The 19928-nt window shown below is 40.3% G+C and overlaps 2 protein-coding genes across 2 annotated transcripts in view; one reads left to right on the plus strand and one right to left on the minus strand.

The window, feature by feature from the left end:
• Window positions 1-19928, minus strand: part of LOC5577412 (protein stum) — a 218157-nt gene that overhangs the window by 46738 nt on the left and 151491 nt on the right. The gene's annotated exons all lie outside the window — the stretch shown is intronic.
• LOC110678767 lies at window positions 5619-6956 on the plus strand. The gene is made up of 3 exons (XM_021852104.1): window positions 5619-5917; window positions 5971-6600; window positions 6663-6956. The coding sequence occupies exons 1-3, from the start codon at window positions 5711-5713 to the stop codon at window positions 6879-6881; spliced, it is 1056 nt and encodes a 351-aa protein (XP_021707796.1). The 5' UTR covers window positions 5619-5710; the 3' UTR covers window positions 6882-6956.

The raw sequence follows: 19928 nt of genomic DNA on the forward strand, positions 1-19928 counted from the left end.
TTGCTCGGAAGTTCATTGTCTACTGCGTTCTCGTGCAAATTTGGCTCGGGCTCCGTTCACTTTTGGCTCGCGTTCAGTTTAAAATGCATCACTGAGCTCAACACATCCCGCAAAGGCTTCGTGCCGCGAGCTGAGATGTGCCGAGATAATGATGGGAGCATCTTGACGGACGGACGCGAGGTGATCGAAAAGTGGAAGCAGCACTACGATGAACACCTGAATGGCGCAGAGAAACCAACCAGCTCCCACGATGGGGGAAGTTAAGGATGCCACTGGCAAGGATGGTATCGGAGCCGAACTCATCAAGACGGGCCCGGACAGGTTGGCCGCTTGTCTGCATCGGCTGATAGTCAGAATCTGGGAAACGGAACAGCTACCGGAGGAGTGGAAGCATATGCCCTATCTACTTAAAGGGCGACAAACTGGAGTGTGAAAATTATCGTGCAATCACCATCCTAAACGCCGCCTACAAAGTGCTATCCCAGATTCTCTTCCGTCGTCTATCACCAATAGCAAACGAGTTCGTGGGAAGTTATCAAGCAGATTTCATCGACGGCCGCTCGACAACGGACCAGATCTTTTCCGTGCGGCAAATCCTCCAGAAATGCCGTGAGTACCAGGTCCCGCACCATTTGTTCATCGATTTCAAGGCGGCATACGATAGTATCGACCGCGTAGAGCTATGGAAAATCATGGACGAGAACAGATTTCCCGGGAAGCTCACAAGATTGATTAGAGCAACGATGGACGGTGTGCAAAACTGCGTGAAGATCTCGGACGAACACTCCAGTTCGTTCGAGTCTCGGCGGGGACTACGACAGGATGATGGACTTTCGTGCCTGTTGTTCAATATTGCGCTTGAAGGTGTTATGCGGAGAGCCGGACTTAACAGTCGAGGCACGATTTTCACGAGATCCGGACAATTTGTTTGCTTCGCGGACGACATGGATATTATTGGGAGAAAATTTGAAACCCCTAAAACGCGATAAGAGTCGGGCTAACGGTGAATGCGTCGAAAACAAAGTGCATGCTGGTTGGCGGAACTGAGCGCGACCGGACCCGCCTAGGAAGCAGTGTTACGATAGACGGAATTACCTTCGAGGTGGTGGACAAGTTCGTCTACCTCGGATCATTGTTGACGGCTGACAACAATGTTAGTCGGGAAATACGAAGGCGCATCATCAGCGAAAGTCGTGCCTACTATGGGCTCCAGAAGAAACTGCGATCAAGAAAGCTTCACCCCCGCACCAAAAGTACGATGTACAAAACGCTCATAAGACTGGTAGTCCTCTATGGGCATGAGGCGTGGACTATGCTCGAGGAGGACTTGCAAGCTCTTGGGGTTTTCTAACGCCGAGTGCTAAGGACGATCTTCGGCGGCGTGCAGGAGAATGGCGTGTGGTGTCGGAGGATGAATTACGAGCTCGCTCAACTCTACGGCGAACCCAGTATCGTGAAGGTAGCTAAAGCTGGAAGGATACACTGGGCAGGGCATGTTACAAGAATGCCGGACAACAACCCTGTAAAGATGGTGTGCGCTACGAATCCGGTCGGAACAAGAAGGCGTGGGCGCAGCGAGCTAGGTGGATTGACCAGGTGCACCAGGACCTGGAGAGCGTGGGTCACAGTCGAGGATGGAGAGAAGCGGCCATGAACCGAGTGAATTGGCGAATTATGGACCGATGCTCGAGTTCACTAATCTGACGTTTGAGCGGTGCCAAATTCACTAGTTGCCATGGTCACGTAAATAACACGGCACCGCTCAAACGTCAAATGATGAACTCGTGCATTGGTCCATTGTTGGTGAGGATTTATCAAGATAGGGGAAGTGGTGGTAAAATGAACAGGGGTGGTAAAATGAACACCTTGCCTTTTATCGAGAAAAAACAAATTTCGATAAATTTTTATCACGTACAGGCGATTTATAGCATAAATAAGACTGTTCGAGTTGATACGTAGGTCAATTGAAGTGAAAATATCAACAAAAACTAAGATTTAAGAAAACCACGTTTGAAAATTAGAACTGACGTAACATTTAGCTCGGAAGACTTGAGGTTTTTCAGTGAGGTGAGTATCGTTATGATATGAGGTCAAATCTGATACCTTTAGAATTCTCTTTGAATGGGTTACAATCATTAATGGATATATTTTCGGTGAAGCAATAAAAAGTTTCAGAAATATTTGTTTTGCTCGCGTTTTTCGAATGATGTTCATTTTACCATCAACAGCTGTTCATTTTACCAACATAGTTATTTATTTATTTATTTATTTATTTATACACCAACAGACAGTAAGCCCCAATGATGTTTTAAACTAAAAAATACAGTAAAATACTAAGTTGAAACTTAACAAAACAAGGCAACAAAATGTCAAAAAAATAAAACAAATGAAAGTCACAAATATTCACACAGAGAGTCGTGTAGTAAAAATGAGAGTAGTGCAGGTAAAATGAACATTTCCATCGTTTTTTGCTAGCGACAAAAATATGTGAAAATTCAGCAATTTTAGTCTGAATTCGTGTTGCTGCTAAAGATAACATCCCTGTTTTTGATGTTGTGGGATGGAACTATACAAATTCCTCGTTTTTCTATCAGAAACAAGATGATTTCCCTAAGGTGTTCATTTTACCACCCCTTCCCCTAATTGATGTTAAGCCACACTGAGGCAAAAAAACTTAATAGTATCTTAAGGAATAATTATGATTTGGCGCCACAAAGATTATTGTTGAAATTTGTAAGTTTTACTTATGATTTTGGTGAAGAATATCAGTAATGAATTTTATAAGTCTATCAATGAAATTCGGTAATAAACACAATGATAATAACTCAAATCGAACTATGAATCGATAATGTTGTTCGCCTTTTATTTCAGGCGTGCACAAAAATTGACATGTTTTGATAACATGTGATCTGTTATTTGATTAACTTGTAGCCAACATCGAAAGCGGAGTAGTTCTTCTAGCGATTGCTATGATAAATATTTCAAGTAATTGTTATTAAAGAATTCAAAGCTCTCACTTATGAAACTTATGATCCCATTTTCGAAATTTTTAAGTGTGCAATGAAACCATAATTTGGCTGGTTCATAAGTCTTGATTTTCGGAAAACCTAAGTATTTTTGCCTCAGTGCAAATTAGTAAGTAGTAGATGTCACATCATGAGTTGGTTAGAACGTTCCATAATATGATCTGATCGATGATATGAGCTAGTTAAAAGTTAGAAGAGATCCTTAAAAGGAATTAGTTTCCACTGGGTTTCGACGTCAATGTAGAGAATAACCCACAAATGTATAGCATACATTCAATGTATTATGATTCAATACAACAAAAATAAATCAGTTGCGACCATTACCAGAGAGTTCAACCACAAGAGCTCTCAGGTGTGGAGAAGAGTAAAAAGCGCAAAAAAAAGTAAGAGGCTGTTTCCGAGATACGACCGCCAAGTTGACGTTGGATAACGTTAGCTTCTTCTATTTTCTGATTTAGGACCGTCACGAACTTATGAAAGATTTACCTAGAAATCTAAAAATCTAATCAATTTTCAAACTATTTGTTGCATGTCAATTTTGATCTATTATGGATATTAAGTGTTATTATTTGGTTGGTTCGGTTAACACTTCAATACCGATAGAACCGGTCGATGGAAGAAGAAGCATGGGCGGTAACTTTTGCTCTCCAAATAAACAGAGAAAGAGTTTTGGGTGATCTGTTTGTAGTATGAAAATGATGTCCGTAATAGGGAATGCATCACCAAACTCGCAACTAATCAATGATCATGACTGCGATAATTGACAAGAAAATTATGAATGAAATGGATCACTTGGGAAATGCGACCGTTCCTTATGAATAATCCCAGAGATAATCATATTCTTTAGTCCTTACATTTAATAGATGGAAATAATATCCTTAGGGGCCATCCATTTATTACATAAAGGTTCATGGGGGGAGGGAGTTTCAGATTTCTCACGCGCCACACAATTTATATTTTAATTTATTTTTATTTCTATACAAAAATCAGAGAGGCTGTGTACAAGACCCGATTGCATGACGTTAACTACGCTGCGTCCTCGGAAACAGCCTCAAATTGCCGTATTGTCAATTATTCGTAATAAATCAATTATTGTATGATGGAATGAGATGAATTAAGAGATTATAGCAAGTATGTGGTAAACACATTAGTGAATATTATACAAATAACTCTTTAAAACACATTTGTTGGCTCTCAAAAGGGCCGATTGAGTTGTTGAATTTGCGTAACACGGACACATTTTGACGGCGCACTGGTTTCAATCCTCCTCGCCCGATGAGATTTGCGGTGCGGATGACGATGTGCGCTTCAACAAGCGGCTTTGGTCGATTTTCTTCAGCCATCTCGTACAACAGCTTGCCTCTGGTAGCGAGGAGCTGAGCAGGTTTGGAGAAGCTCTTACCAGCTCGAAAGCGAAAACAGAATGAAACCGAATTTAACGAAGGAGGGATGCTTTATACCCTTAGAATAGCAGATGATGCTCCTCCTTTCATATTCTTCGTTTTCTTATCTGGGAAATAGGCTATATGAAACTGATGTCTGGGTAAGGGATGTACAGATTAGCATTATGCTGTTATTGCAACCCGACAGCACTGCAGCAGCATCCTCGGAAACAGCCTCAAATTGCCGTATTGTCAATTATTCGTAATAAATCAATTATTGTATGATGGAATGAGATGAATTAAGAGATTATAGCAAGTATGTTGACATTTGTTGACTCTCAAAAGGGCCGATTGAGTTGTTGAATTTACGTAACACGGACACATTTTGACGGCGCACTGGTTTCAATCTGCCTCGCCCGATGAGATTTGCGGTGCGGATGACGATGTGCGCTTCAACAAGCGGCTTTGGTCGATTTTCTTCAGCCATCTCGTACAAATTAGGGAATATTACACGGACGGTGACGGCTGTGCCGCTCGATCTAATGAACCAGAATGACCGCGCTAGCCTCCCGCATGGCAATGACAGCGGAGCACTGGCTGGTAGCGACGATTTCTGGCCGAAAACGATTATGCTGGCTGGTGCACTCAAATGAGCGGCTTCAGTTGCTGCGGCTCCGAAATGCGTGGTTCTTCGGTTCTAATGCGTGTTGTATTCGCGTCCTATTGAAAACTGAACTGAGGACGCGAATGACTCTCGAAATTTGCTCGCCGACCGTGTTCACAGTCTGACGGCAAAAAGAAGAATGAGGGAAGAAGCAGGGTGCGGTGCCCTTTATAGTGGGAAGCGGAACCGAAAAATGTGCTTGAACGTGATTGGTTAGATAAGAAAGGGGTCAACGTTTTACGATATTTCAATAGTTTGTTGCTAATAATCAATAATGTCTTCCATTTAAATCGACGCGTAGATAAATTTCCAATCGATTCATGGATAAATATTGAAAATCTATCGATAAATGACTGAGTTATTAGCGGTCAAAACCTGACCATTTTTCGTTACATGCTCAATTTTTCGTTTTTCTGAATTGTACCCCCATATGTTGCCGTAAGACGTTATCCAACGTCAAAAAACGATCTTGTTTGGTGGCGGCGCGACAATATTTGAAGATATCTTGCATTTGCCCTATTTAAAATCAAAGTAGCCTATATTTTTTTTATAAAATACATTATTTGTCATAAGTAAATATCAAATCTCAGGCGTGTCCCCAAAATTTCGTCCAAAATTTTTCGTGCACCGCAACTCAAATGGCGTTTGCTACCCAGAGAGCGTTTTTAAATGTTCCGTATCGCAACGAAGAACCTCCCGTACCGGACAGGAAACGTAGCGACTGTCAGCTGAAATCCTATGAATCATGTTCCGATGTCCGGGCGTGGTCTCTGGATCCCTCCGTTTGTTCAAAATTTCTCTTGGACGTTGTCCGGAAATCGCGCTTTCAGAGGAAATTGTCTCGGGTAAGAACGATTCTTCCGTTGGTCCTTCAACATCTCATGGTTGCTCATTTCAGCCAAGTGGCGACTATCAGTTGACGAGGGCGTACCTTCAACAGCTAACAACCGACGAGCTGATCGATTACGTGATGAGTCTCATGATGGAGCTGAAGCAAATCAAGTCTCAAGTACTGCAAATCGAAGCCGAAAGGAACGATCTCGGTGAACAGCTGATGTCGGTGCAGCAGATGGCCGAAACGTGCGAACAGGAGAAGGAAGAACTGATCCTCGTTCAACAGCGTTCGGCCGTATTCGATCCGGACCAGATGGATCAAGATATGATCGATTTGAGGAACTTGCTTCTAGCACTGAAGGAGAAAGCCGATAGGTACGACTGCTTGGAGAAGGAGAACAAGTGTCTGAAGCTGAAGCTGGACGAGTTCTGTGGAAAGAACACGATCAAACGGAACGCTAGCTTCGATGAAGGTGCTTGCGGTGATTCGGTGCCGCTGGCATGCGAGAAGCTGAAAGCCGAGCTCAGACATTATAAGCAATCGTATGAGGAGATGAAGGTACAGAAACGGGCTTTAATGGAACAACTTCAGATGACCAAGTTGAGAGAATGTAGATATTGGGAAATAAGGAACCGACTGGCAGAGGAAGAGTGCAAACGAGCGTGTTTGCAGACACGTATTGATGACTTGTTGGTGAGTAAAGTCACAAGGTATGATTCTTTCAATGTCATTCTAACACATGAGTATCTCTGAAGATTGAACGAGACTGTCAGGCACTCGATTTGACCAGAAAAGAAGAATATATATCCCTGTGCAACAGGCGGTTGGAGCATGTGGAGTCAGGCCCTAAACGACCTTCAAGTGCACCTACAGGGCAACGAACCATTCAGCGTCAAAGCCTTCGGAGGGTTTCCAGGCGATCAACGCTCCAGGAAGGGCCCAGTAGAAATGGTAGCTTTGAAGAGTCATTTTAGTAGTAGCTAAACTCAATTTGTAGTGTTTCAAAAAATGGAACATAAATGTAAGTTAGTCATTTGCTTCTTACTCTATCTGCAACCATGTTCTTCATTTTGATTCTCTGTTGATAAGAGGATACATACATTTTATATATTATTACACTTGGATTGAATTCAAAGTTGTGTTTGATCCTTCGACCTTGACGCTTGTTCCTGCGGGGGCCGGCGATGAGGGCAGGATCAAACATGTCGCGCGTCGTTCGAGTGAAAGTGAAAAAGTGCCGTGATCGCTTAGTTGTGTTTGATCCTTCGACCTTGGCGTGATCGGTATGTTCGGTTAGGGTAAGTGAAAAAGTGCCGCGTTCGATAAGTTCTTTTTGATCTTTCGACGTTGACGCTTGATCCTGGGCAGTGCGTCAAGAAAGCCCGAGCAGTCGTCAGTTGTTTTCCCTCTCGGGTCGCACGCCTATTTTCTCTGTGTGTTTTTATATAGCCGAGCAAACGAGTGAAACTGAAAGTGGATTGTTGCTGCTCAAGGATGACGGATCAATTGGTGAGCTCGTTTCATGCTACTATTTCTAATCTATAAAATATGTAAGATTGCACCACTAATCGTTACAACGGTGAGACTTAAATATGATTAGTCAACAAACTATGAAAGGTTCATCACTGTGAGTGTCAACATAAACTCTGATTCATAAATTATTTACGTCCAATTTTTTTTCTCAAAACACCTTTTTCCTTTTACTTTTATTTTTGTAATTGAAAAAAAAAAACATTGAATGGTTCGACACTACGAGTGTAGACTTGCGAAAGGTTCACTTTATTCAACAAACTTTGATAGGTTTGTCACCTCAAGTGTCGGTATATTTTTTTTTTAATAGATATTGTTCATACCAAATGAAAATATTATATTTACATATAAGCATATTTATAGCTCACAAATAATTATTTATCATGGTCTAATCGCTTATCAAAGTGAATCCTATGACCCAACGATCCTCCCCATTAACAAACATCCCTCCCAGTAACCTTTGTGGAGATGCAGAGGCAAACACGGTCTCCAAATTGCAAAGGTTACACACTAACATTCCTTCCCCCAATCCCACCTAACTGCAAGGACGTGGACGGCGCCGTTATTGACCATGTATAAATAGAGGCACTGAATTATGCACACTGAAGAAGATTATGGCCAATCCCAGCCGATCTTCTAGTTGATTCTTTGTGCATTTTCACTGACCTCGGTCAATCACGGAATAGCAACCATTGATATGTGTAGTCAGTCTAAGCTAAGCTAAGCTAAGCTTATTACACTTGGATTGAATTCCCTCAAATGATATTTTAAAGTTGAATTTTTATCTAGCATGAGCCCTAGATACTTGATTTCATGTGAAATCCCGCTTATTGTAACAACATGTCTACTTCAAGTTTCAAATAAAGTGCTTTTGGTTTAGGTTGGAATATTATAAGTTTAGGTTTGGAAGCAAATCTTCCAATTTTCAAGTATGAAGAAATCTTCCATTTTTGCTGATGACACGTAGATTTCGTCCTTTGACAATCTGCTTTCTCTAAAGAAGTTCGAGACCTCTTGCGTGAATCCACCAAATTCAAAAATACTGACCTCGATTGACGATACTCTTTGCTTCCAAATAAAAAAAAAAGAGATCTATCATCGTTAGGCATTGTCATGTAGTCGTAATTTCATGTTGCTGTGATTCAGTCCATTACATTACTAGTTTCACTCAACTTTTGGGGTCCATACGATTTGTCACGCAGCAGGATTTCCGCAGCAGTAAAAATGCTAATGATCACTACTAGGACACATCACTTAATTATTTCAGTCAAATTATTTTAATTGTGCGGCACTCACTGTTATCCTTCATTAACTCAACTTTTTACGATTACAAGCTTTCACTCACTAACCATGGATCCCCACTAACTTACCATCCGTGTATTTTTGGCTGAACTATGTTGTATTCAGTAGATAGACCCGAAACACCACCCCTTCACTATTATTACCGAATGTGGGACGCTTCTTGGACACGCACTCTCTCAAACTCCCACACAATGTATAGTTATAGTCTTGGTAGCTGCTACCAGTTGAGCACACCGAAATGTATTAAACCCTCAAAAACACTCACAGGACCGTCACCCGAAAGGGAAATTAACCAACTAATCGCAACAATATTTGAGAGTGCTAAATCCGGCGATGAGATTTTACCTGTTCCACACCTGAATTAACTCGCTCTGGCTGTCGTGCAACGAAATGCTGTAGACGGTCCTGCCGTCCTCGCTGAAGCCGTTGTTCATGGCGTGGCTGGGGTCCGTTTTTCGTCCACTCCCTCTCACTGGTCCTACGAAGTCGCGAAATCCTCCGTGGATTGTTGGAACGTGCGCGATATGCCGGAGGTGAACACCGTGTTTCGCATTCGGCCAGCCGACCTCGTGGACTCTTTTATTTTAAAACACTAACTCACAAACTTTAACTTTTATGATGGTGGAGTGCGCTGTGTGGCCTGTCCCGACCAGTGGGTTACAACAGAATTGTAACAGATTTTGTTAAATAGTTGGTACGGTTCTTCTTCACAAAAAATATACAATTTAGGCTGATTAGTAGTTAAAATAAAAATTAAAACAAAATTTAGTCTACAAAAAAAAAAGTTACAAAATATGCTATAATTCAACTGGTAATAGGCCTTTCTCAATTAAAGAAGGCCGCCATCGGCCGCCAAATGATATGTGAATTTCAGGGCCCTATTTTATAAGTCGAGTCGATCAAAAACGACGCGACTGGAGCCACTGTCGACCAAAAATTTCGCTCGACTTGGCTCTGTCACTCGAGTTTATCGACAGCTGTCACTCTATGTGACTGGATTACTATGGACCTATGCACGGGTTCATTATTTGACGTTTTAGCGGTGTCGTGTTATTTATGTGACCATGGAAACCAGTGAATTCGGCAGTCAGTAGTGTGTGATCCTTTGACTACGGCACTTGCTCCTGCGGGGCGGGTGATGCGGTCAGGATCGAACGTGTTACGCGTGGAGTGCGGTGAAAAAGTGTATAGTATTTTACGGAAACCCCAGTGCGGCGACGGAGAAAAACTGCTTCACATCCTGGTAAAATCGTTCTTTATTATTGTTTACTTTACTCACTTATTACCAATTCAAACTAAATACGTGCCAGGGTCGAAAATATAATTTTCGATTCGGGAAGTGTAAAAACATTGCATATATCCATTTGATATCTGGATGTTTTTATGCGGGGCTTACTGTAAATGAAAATGACCTCAGAATGTGTGTGTATTTACTGCCATTCTTGAAATGGGTCGTTGGAATTTCAGTAGAGCTATCACCTTTCATCTCCTGGGCTAAAATTGTCTGCAGATATAAAGATATCGAAGGGTATTATTAAATACATGCATACAATTTTCTTCCATAAAAGCACTGCCGGCCAGTGGGAGGTGGATTGTATCACACACACACACACACACACACATGGAAACCAGTGAATTCGGCACCGCTTAAACGTCAAATTAGTGAACTCGTGCATCGGTCCATAGACCAATGCACGAGTTCACTAATTTGACGTTTGAGCGGTGCCGTATTCACTCGTTGCCATGGGTACATAAATAACACGGCACCGTTCAAACGTCAAAAAATTAACTCGTGCATTGATCCATGGGAGTCGACGAGTGACATCTGAAATATGCATGCTTACTTTGATCGACAATGACCTCAGGCGAGTCACGTGAATTCGCTCGAATTACAAAATAGACCCCTCATGGTTTGTTGCTGTTCGATAGAATATGCTAAAACTAGAGGAGGGTCGCTTTGGTGGACCCCTCGTACGTCAGCTACCTATATAGTTTGCGGAAAAGCCTATTTTTTATAAATCTATGGTATTTATTGACGTGATATGCTTCACATTTCCCTTGAAACGCATAAGAAACTTAATGGCATCGTATATACATATAAAGAACCAAGCTTTTGTCAAAAATTAAACCCATTTTGGCGGCCATTTCTAATTTTATCAGAAAAAAAATATTAGAACGCCGCTCGATTTGAATTCTGAGGCCACCATTAGAAAGCTGAGAAAAAACTTTTTTAAGAGCAGCTTTCTAAATCAAAGTATCAAGTTTCAAAAAGGTTTTCTTCATGTTGAATTTTGAGGCCTCCGTTGAAAAGTAATGGTCCAATGCACAAGTTCACCCGTTGACGTCTGTTATTTGCCGTGTTATTTACGTGACCATGGTAACCGGTGAATTTGGCACCGCTTAAATTAGTGGACTCGTGCATCACACAATGGTAAAAAAATATGATTTTGCCCAAACTAATTTTATTGCCTCAATCCAAAAAATATGCTATCTGTTAATTGGTGTTTTTATTGTTTCAGAAGAGATTATTCATAGATATACGTATCTCCATATAAACGGTTTTTTTTTAAACGCGATTTCATTAGAAATGCAATCAAATTTGATTAAAGCACAAATATGGTTTGTATTTAATTGAGATTGGTCAAAATTTGTATAAATAGTAGATAAATATATTTTAAAGGACCTTAGTATAAACAATATCAAAATATATGTAAAATATTGAATTATAAAAATAGCCCAAGTAACAATTTAGGGGCCTTCCTTACCCGAGTGGTTTAGAGTCCGCGGCTACAAAGCAAAGCCATGCTGAAGGTGTCTGGGTTCTATTCCTGGTCGGTCCAGGATCTTTCCGTAATGGAAATTTCCTTGAATTCTCTGGGCATAAAGTATCATCGTTCCTGCCACACTATACATACACGAATGCGAAAATGGCAACTTTGGTAAAGATTGTAGCTGGAGGACGGGGTTGGTGGTCTAATGGCTACCGCTTCTGCTCCGTAAGCAGAAGGTCATGGATTCAATCCCAGGCCCGTTCCTTTCCTCGAGTACTTTGTAGTTGCATATCCTCTCATTTGCTTCTATCTTCCATTCTTAATCTATCACACTTCAAACTATTCGTTCATAGCAAACGCTAGAACCAGAGACGGACAAGTGACCGTTTCCCTAACGCTTCCATTCTTCCACGCGCATGCCTTTCCTTACGCCTGATTCATAGGCAGTCTGCTAACCACAAAAGCAAACCTCTCTGCCATGACTTTCCCCCAATCCATATACACTCCCGCATGAACTGGCGTAGATGCAGTCGGACTCCACGGTCTACAGTGGGCCAGTATAAGTGCAACATCATTTCCTCCCCCTTCCCCACATTGGTCTGCATTCTGTCGTGGCAGGCACCATTGTTGCCTAAAAATTGAAGATTACCAGCACTTATACACTGAGGATGCCTGTTAGTCCCAAGCAGTCATTCGGTTGGTTTCTTGTGTAAGTGCAGCTGATCTGACAATACTGGAGTAGCATCCACGGGCGGCCAATCAAGCTCTAGCTCAAGCGGTAATAGGCATTACGCAACTGAAACCAGTGCTGTAATGATGCATTCCGCAACGCTTTCTTTTTTCAATGAATCATTACACAACAATTTTTAAGAAATTGTAAAACGATGGTGAATGTATTCCGATATGATTTCTGATACCCTCAAATGTTGTACGCAACTCGTTACAGAACTCAATTTTTACAGCACTCGTCATAATTATTCAACTTGGCAAGCCTCGTTGGATAAATGTACGACTCGTGCTGTAAAAATCATCATTCTGCAACTTGTTGCGTAATAGTAGTTTACGGAACAAGTTGCAGAATGATGATTTTTACAGCACGAGTGGTAATATTATCCAACGAGGCTTGCCGAGTAGGATAATTACGATGAGTGCTGTAAAAATCGAGTTCTGCAACGAGTTACGTACAACAGTTTTTGCAATTTCGTAGAAGAGCACTTAGGGTGTCAGAAATTGTATCGGAATGCATTCACCGTTATTCTACAATTTCTGAAAAAATGTTCTGTAATGATTCATTACCTAACTCAAAACAGTTGCGTAATGAGAAAGCGTTGCGTAATAAGTCATTACAGCACTGGTTTCAGTTGCGTAATGACTATTCCCGCACTGCTTACATCAGTGCAGGAAAGTAGGCCGTTTCATGACAGATTGGCGTGATGAAAAACAGCCTATTACGATGAGAAATTGCAAAAACTACTATTACGAAATCCGAGATGAAAATCGAAAAGAAAATCAATATTTACTTCAGCCTAACTGAATTATACGAAAATCTGTTAATTAATTTACATGAAATTAAACTGCAGCTTGTAGCGTAAATTAATATTAAGCAACAAGTTGCAGAATGATGATTTGTACTTGTACAGTACGAATGGTACAATTATTCATTGAGGCTTCCCGAGTTGGATAGTTACGACGAGTCGGGATGCATTCACCATTATTTTTCAATTTCAGAAAATAGTTGTGTAATGATTTATTACATAACTCATAGCGTAATGAAAAAGTGTTACGTAGTATTCAATACGCAACTGATTTCAGGTGCGTAATGAATATTACCGCCCTGCATAATCCAGTGCAGGACGTGTCAGAGTGACGTGATGAAAAACAGCCTATTACGATGGGAAATGGCAAGAACATAACTTATTGCTTTTGATTATTATTATTATTTATTTGCAACACTTTACCATTATTGTGGCATACGTGTTATAATTTTGTTTTTATTTGAAACAAATTTAAAACAGCCTTTGTTATTATGATTTAGTTTTAATTGTATCATACTTTTTCACAAATTCGAAGTGCTTCCAACAATAACGGAAAAAATGTACTTTGTGAAAAAATGATACGGTTGTGGATCAATTTTGTTGTAATTTACTGGTCGGGTTGCGTAAGGGAAGGGTAGTAAAGTATTCCTTTTTTCAGAAGAGAATGAAATCAAATGCCAGGCCTCTTTGGCCGACGACGACGACGACTTGGCGTGATTTGCCGTTATGGCGGTTTTTCCAGTCGAGTGCCGTCCACCTCGTTGCGAGAATTTTTATTCGCGACTAATGAATGGAATACGGTGCAGATGCACAGTGGGAATAGTTCGTTCGATGAGAGGTTAACATAGTGAAGGCAATTTTATAATGGTCTTGCAATGGGTTGGATAAGATTTGAAGTGGATTTCAATGTCGATTTCAGAGTGGAGTTGGATTGGATTGTGACTGAATTTTGGTTGCATTTGAAATGAATTCTAATTGAGTTTCAATTGAATTTGGATTTGATTAGGACTGGATTTTGATTGGATATTAAGTGGATTCAAATTGAGTTTTTGTTTGTTTCCGATTGGGTTTAGATATGAATTGAATTGGGTTTTGAATAGTTTTGGATTGAATTTGGAATTTGGTTTGGATTCGGGTTAGATTTGAATTCGATTCTACCTAGCAGGATTTGCATTGGGTTGGATTTGGATTTAAATAAGGATTGGATTGCATTGGATATTGATTGAATTTGAATGAGGTTTGGACTTGGATGGTTTAGATTAAGATTGGATTTGGATTGAATTTTTGTATGGTTTTCAATGTGATTTTGATTGGATTGGATTTCGATTGGATTTGGATTGGATTTAGATTGGATTTAGATTGGATTTGGATTGGATTTGGATTGGATTTTGATTGGATTTGGATTGGATTTGGATTGGAGCTTCGAATTAAAAATATTGATGTGAGTGTTGGATAGGTTTTGAATTAGGATGGGAGATTTGGATAAGAAGATTTGAAATGCAGATTTCGATTGGAGGTTTTGATAGGCGATTTGATTCGAAGATTTGAATTAGAAGTTTTTATTGAAATGAGATTTAGGGGTCTATTTTGTAATTCGAGCGAATTCACGTGACTCGTCAATAGTCATTGTCGATCAAAGTAAGCATGCATATTTCAGATGTCACCCGTCGACTCCCATAGTAATCCAGTCACTTAAAGAGACAACTGTCGAAAAACTCGAGTGACAAGGCCGTGTCGAGTGAAATTTTTGGTCGACAGTGACTCCAGTCGAGTCACTTTGGTCTACTCGACTTATAAAATAGACCCCTTAGATTGAAGATTGGAATGGAAATTAGAATTGCAGATTTGGATTTGAGATTTCGGGGCCTATTTTATAAATCGAGCAGATTCATGTGACTCGTCTGTATTCATTGTCGATCAAAGCAAGCATGCATATTTCAGATGTCACCCGTCGACTCCCATAGTAATCCAGTCACATAGAGTGACAACTGTCGAAAAACTCGAGTGACAGAGCTGAGTCGAGCAAATTTTTCGGTCGACAGTGACTCCAGTCGAGTCATTTTGATCGACTCAACTTATAAAATAGACCCCTTCAATTCGTGGGGTCTATTTTATAAGTCGAGTCGACCAAAGTGACTCGACTGGAGTCACTGTCGACCAAAAATTTCACTCGACACGGCCTTGTCACTCGAGTTTTTCGACAGTTGTCACTTTAAGTGACTGGATTACTATGGGAGTCGACGGGTGACATCTGAAATATGCATGCTTACTTTGATCGACAGTGACCACAGATGAGTCACTTGGATCTGCTCGATTTACAAAATAGACCCCTTAAGCCTAATTTGCTGCTGAACAGGAATCGCTAAAGAAAATTCTCGCAGATTCCTTGCAGAAATTTTCTACAGCGGCTCCCGTTTGAACTGACATTTCTTTTTAACTGCGTACTGCGATCAGAAAAAAGCGCATTCTTGATCGATTTCTTGCAGAAATTTTCCATGCATCAAGATAGGCCGAGAAATTACTTGTTAGCAGCGAATCAGGCTTTAGATTCAAGATTGCGATTGAAGATTTGAATTTAAAACTTGAATCTGACATTTGGATTATCGATTTGAATTTTTGAGAAATTTTGATAGGAAGTTTAGTTTGAAGATTTATATTGAAGTTTCGGGTTGGAGATTTGGATTGGTAATTTGAATTTGGTGATTTGAATTGAAGTTGAACTGGATCCTAAGTTTGATTAAAAATTTCCTCCTGTCTCAAAGCGCTTATTCTTGAATCGTTCCTTAGGTTTTCACGCCGATATCCCACTGTGCATTGCAGAACTTTCGAATTACGGGTCGACCTTATCTGACGAGGTGAGTATGAAAAATTCCCATTTAAAACCAGTCAACCAATGGTAGCAAAGCAATGGTCGGTCAGTCCGTACACGAACATGGAGAATTTTTCACTTGGCCATTTTTGAACTAGGTAGGAGGATTGCTTGCTCAACACTGCACGTGATTCTTTTATTTCAGCTTACTTTCTATTCACGAAAAACGCACACACGCCATTTTTTCCGTCCGGTTACAAGAAAGCACTCGTGTTTTGAGAAGGTTACTTCAATCCCCCGCCAAGAATCGCTGCCACGCTGCCGTTGGACACTTACACCGACCGAATGAATCGCGCTCGAATGGATAACGTGTTCGCAAAATGCGGTCAACGGAAGGAACTGCTGGACAACACGAAATGGGAACGAAAATCGATTCGTGACACTTTTTCGGCGTTACACGATCCCCGGGCCAACCGAAAAGCCAGCGTCGGGTCGCTTGCAGCCAGCACCGAAGATGGTCAAACGATGAGTGGCCGTCGCCGGTGTCCTCATGCAGCGGTGTGCCCGTCCTGTGGAAGTGCTGCTTCAACTCGTTTAGTTGTGAGGTTTGGGCAAACCAAACACTCCGCGGCAGGACTTCGTTCACAGAAAGGAGGTCGCATGTTAATATGCCTGTACGGTGTATCCACAGATTTAGGGAACAGTTGTCAACAATTTGTCACTTTCGCTAGGATGCTTGCTTGGCAATAGCGTAGTCTGATGCCAACACAGGGTATGAATTCATTTCCTGGGGTATTCTTAGGGGGAGGGGCGGTAAAATGAACACCGTGCCTTTTACCGAGAAAAAACAAAATTCGATGATTTTTTATCACGCACGGACGATTGAGAGCATGAATCGGAGTGTTCGGGTTGATACGGAGATCAATTGGTCGGTGTTCAGACAGAGTGAACCAAGTGTGTTCTAATGATTTCAGGAAAACATGTCCCAAGTTCTCAGAATAACGCAATATTTGGATTATTTGCTGTGATAATGAAATCTAACTATTTGATGAAACATTTGTATCAACATAGCAACGAAAAAAATCAGAATTTGCTGGAGTCCTGAACTTATCTTTGCGAGGCGAAAAAAAAATCAACTAGTCCCGTCTGTCTGAACGCCGACCAATTGAAGTAAAAATATCAACGAAAACTAATGGGGACGGACCTGGTGTAGTGGTTAGAACACTCGCCTCTCACGCCGAGGACCTGGGATCGAATCCCATCCCCGACATAGTCACTTATGACGTAAAAAGTTATAGTGACGACTTCCTTCGGAAGGGAAGTAAAGCCGTTGGTCCCGAGATGAACTAGCCCAGGGCTAAAAATCTCGTTAATAAAGTCAAACCAACCAACCAACGAAAACTAACATTTTAGAAAACTATGTTTGAAAATTATCAACTTGAAGCTAGGAAGTCTTGATGTACAAACACGTTTTTCAGTGAGATGAATATCGTTATGGTATAGTTTCAAATCTGATATCTTTATAATTCTTTTGAAGGGGTTACAATCATTAATGGATATATTTTCGGTATCGCAATGAAAATTTTCAGAAATTTTTGTTTTGTTCACGTTTTTTGCATGATGTTCATATTACCACCAACAGCTGTTCATTTTATTACATAGTGCAGTTAAAATGAACATTTGCATCGTTTTTTGCTAGCGATAAAAATATGTTAAACCTTAGCTATTTTAGTCTGAATTCATGTCGCTGCTATAGATAACATCCCTATTTTTGATGTTGTGCGATAGAAATATACGAAATCCTCGTTTTTCTATCAGAAACAAGACGATATCCTTAAGGTGGTTGGTCATCACCAACGAGTGATCAAACGATCAAGTTTTCTGCTTAATTGGGTGTCTGGTTGTCTGAATTGATGCTCTTGGAAATTTTAGACGTATTTTCGATTCACCTTCACCTGAAAGCGGTATCACTTTGTCAGAAAACTTGGGGACTCATCCTCCAAATGGTAGCTGAGGATGTTACAAAAAAAATTTCGTTTGGGGGAAACTCTAAAAAATTACGTTTAGCGGTTGCCCCGTTGAGATTTATGAAAAAAGTCCAGTGACTACCATAACAAAATATTTCTAGCTGAGCAAAATTCGGGACACCCATTTTTTATATTTTGGAGTTTAAACTGTGGAAAAAAACATTTAATGTATGTTTTTTACAAAAATTTTGCATACTAATTTTTTGAATATTCGATTTTTTTGTCATTCCTAATTCAAATCATCAAAAATTATGAATTGCCAATGACATCAAATCTCTATTTCCATGCATTTTAGAGTTGTTCGCAACTTGCTGAGAGCATAAATGTGGCTGTATTAGTAACAACCTAATAACAAACTCCGCTTCGTGAAAAATGAATCGCTCGGCATGTGTGCTAACGATTAATTGTTCGCAAATCAAAGTCATAACTTTTGAAGGATTTTTACGCTTTTATTCCGCGATCTGCCTTCGGGTATACCTTTATTGATCCGAAAGTAAATCAGGTATGATTTAAGAATAAGTTATGTTCTCTCGAATGCGACCGGTTGATAAAGATTTGGTCTTGATTTAGTACAGAAACTGCAATTTCGATAAGTATAATAATATTCATGAAAATGGCAAATTCAAAAGCGTCTATAGGGCTCTGCATTGTTTTGATTTTGCATGGGACTTTGACATTTACTGGCCTTGTTGTTTACAAATTTTACGGCAGAGTGAAAGAGAGAGGACGATTTTTGTGCAGTGACCCATTTTAGCTGACATCTTTATATGTTGCACCACAGACAGACGTTTAAGTTAGACTCAGCCACTTGTGTAAAAACATGGCCGCCACAAATCGCCAAGTGGCAATAAGCTAACAGATGGCGTTAGTGGCGTGTGCGTCCCGCCACCATCCTGATCACATTTCGTTGACAGCATGATACACAACCGCTCCCACAGTCCACGTGCTTAACGCTAAAAACTATGCACCTTTTTTTCGCGCTGGGTGGGTGATGTTCCCTTTTGGTTCTAATTTCTCATGTAAAAGTTAATTAAATCCATTGTAATTTTTACCACATGTTGGCATTTAATTTACTCACAGATTCATGCTAGTATAACACCCTTGAATGATCGTAACTCATGTAAAATAAATTGGCGTGAAAATATCACAATTGTGTGAATCATTTTTAAAGTGATTGATTTGATATTTTTGTTCAGTGGGTGATGGACTTGGTGGTAAGCGAGAAGATGAAGCCACGTGCTTTTACGAACTGTCACTGTACTGCAGCAATTTGCTCCCTAGGTGACACCACGGTAGAATTTACACAGGAATTTTGAATAAATTTGTTCCTGTTTAAACGTCTGTCTGCGGTTGCACGGTGTGCAAAATCTAAATATACACCGATTGAACCAAAACTTTGAGGAATTGTTATTCATTACAAAAGAAATCTTAAAAAAAATATTTGGGAAGGAATTTGAAAACTTTTTTTTTTACTTTTGGCCAACTTTGGGACACTGTGCGGTGGTACTCCCACTGTGATTAACTGAGAATATTTTTCGTCAATTGACAAATTAACTCTATGCCCTCGAAAGTAGAAGAACTTTCCAACCCAAAATGATTCTCAACCGGTGAGATTGATGACTGTAGTATTCACAGGCATACACTGAGGCAAAAAAACTTAATAGTTTCTTAAGGAATAATTATGATTTGGCGCCACAACGATTATTGTTGAAATTTATATGTTTTACTTATGATTTTGGTGAAGAATTTCAGTAATGAATTTCATAAGTCAATCAATGAAATTCGGTAATAAACGCAATGATACTAACTTAATCCGAATTATCAATCGACAGAATTGTTCGCCTTTTATTTCAGGCGTGCACAAAACTTGACATGTTTTGATAACATGTGAAATAGCATCGGATTTACTTGTAGCCAACATCGAAAGCGGAGTAGTTCTTCTAGCGATTGCTATGATAATTATTTCAAGTCATTGTTGTTAAAGAATTCAAAGCTCTCACTTATGAAACTTATGATCCCATTTTCGAAATGTTTAAGCGTGCAATGA

Source organism: Aedes aegypti, chromosome 3, assembly GCF_002204515.2.
Source record: "Aedes aegypti strain LVP_AGWG chromosome 3, AaegL5.0 Primary Assembly, whole genome shotgun sequence".
In the NCBI taxonomy this organism is placed as follows: domain Eukaryota; kingdom Metazoa; phylum Arthropoda; class Insecta; order Diptera; family Culicidae; genus Aedes; species Aedes aegypti.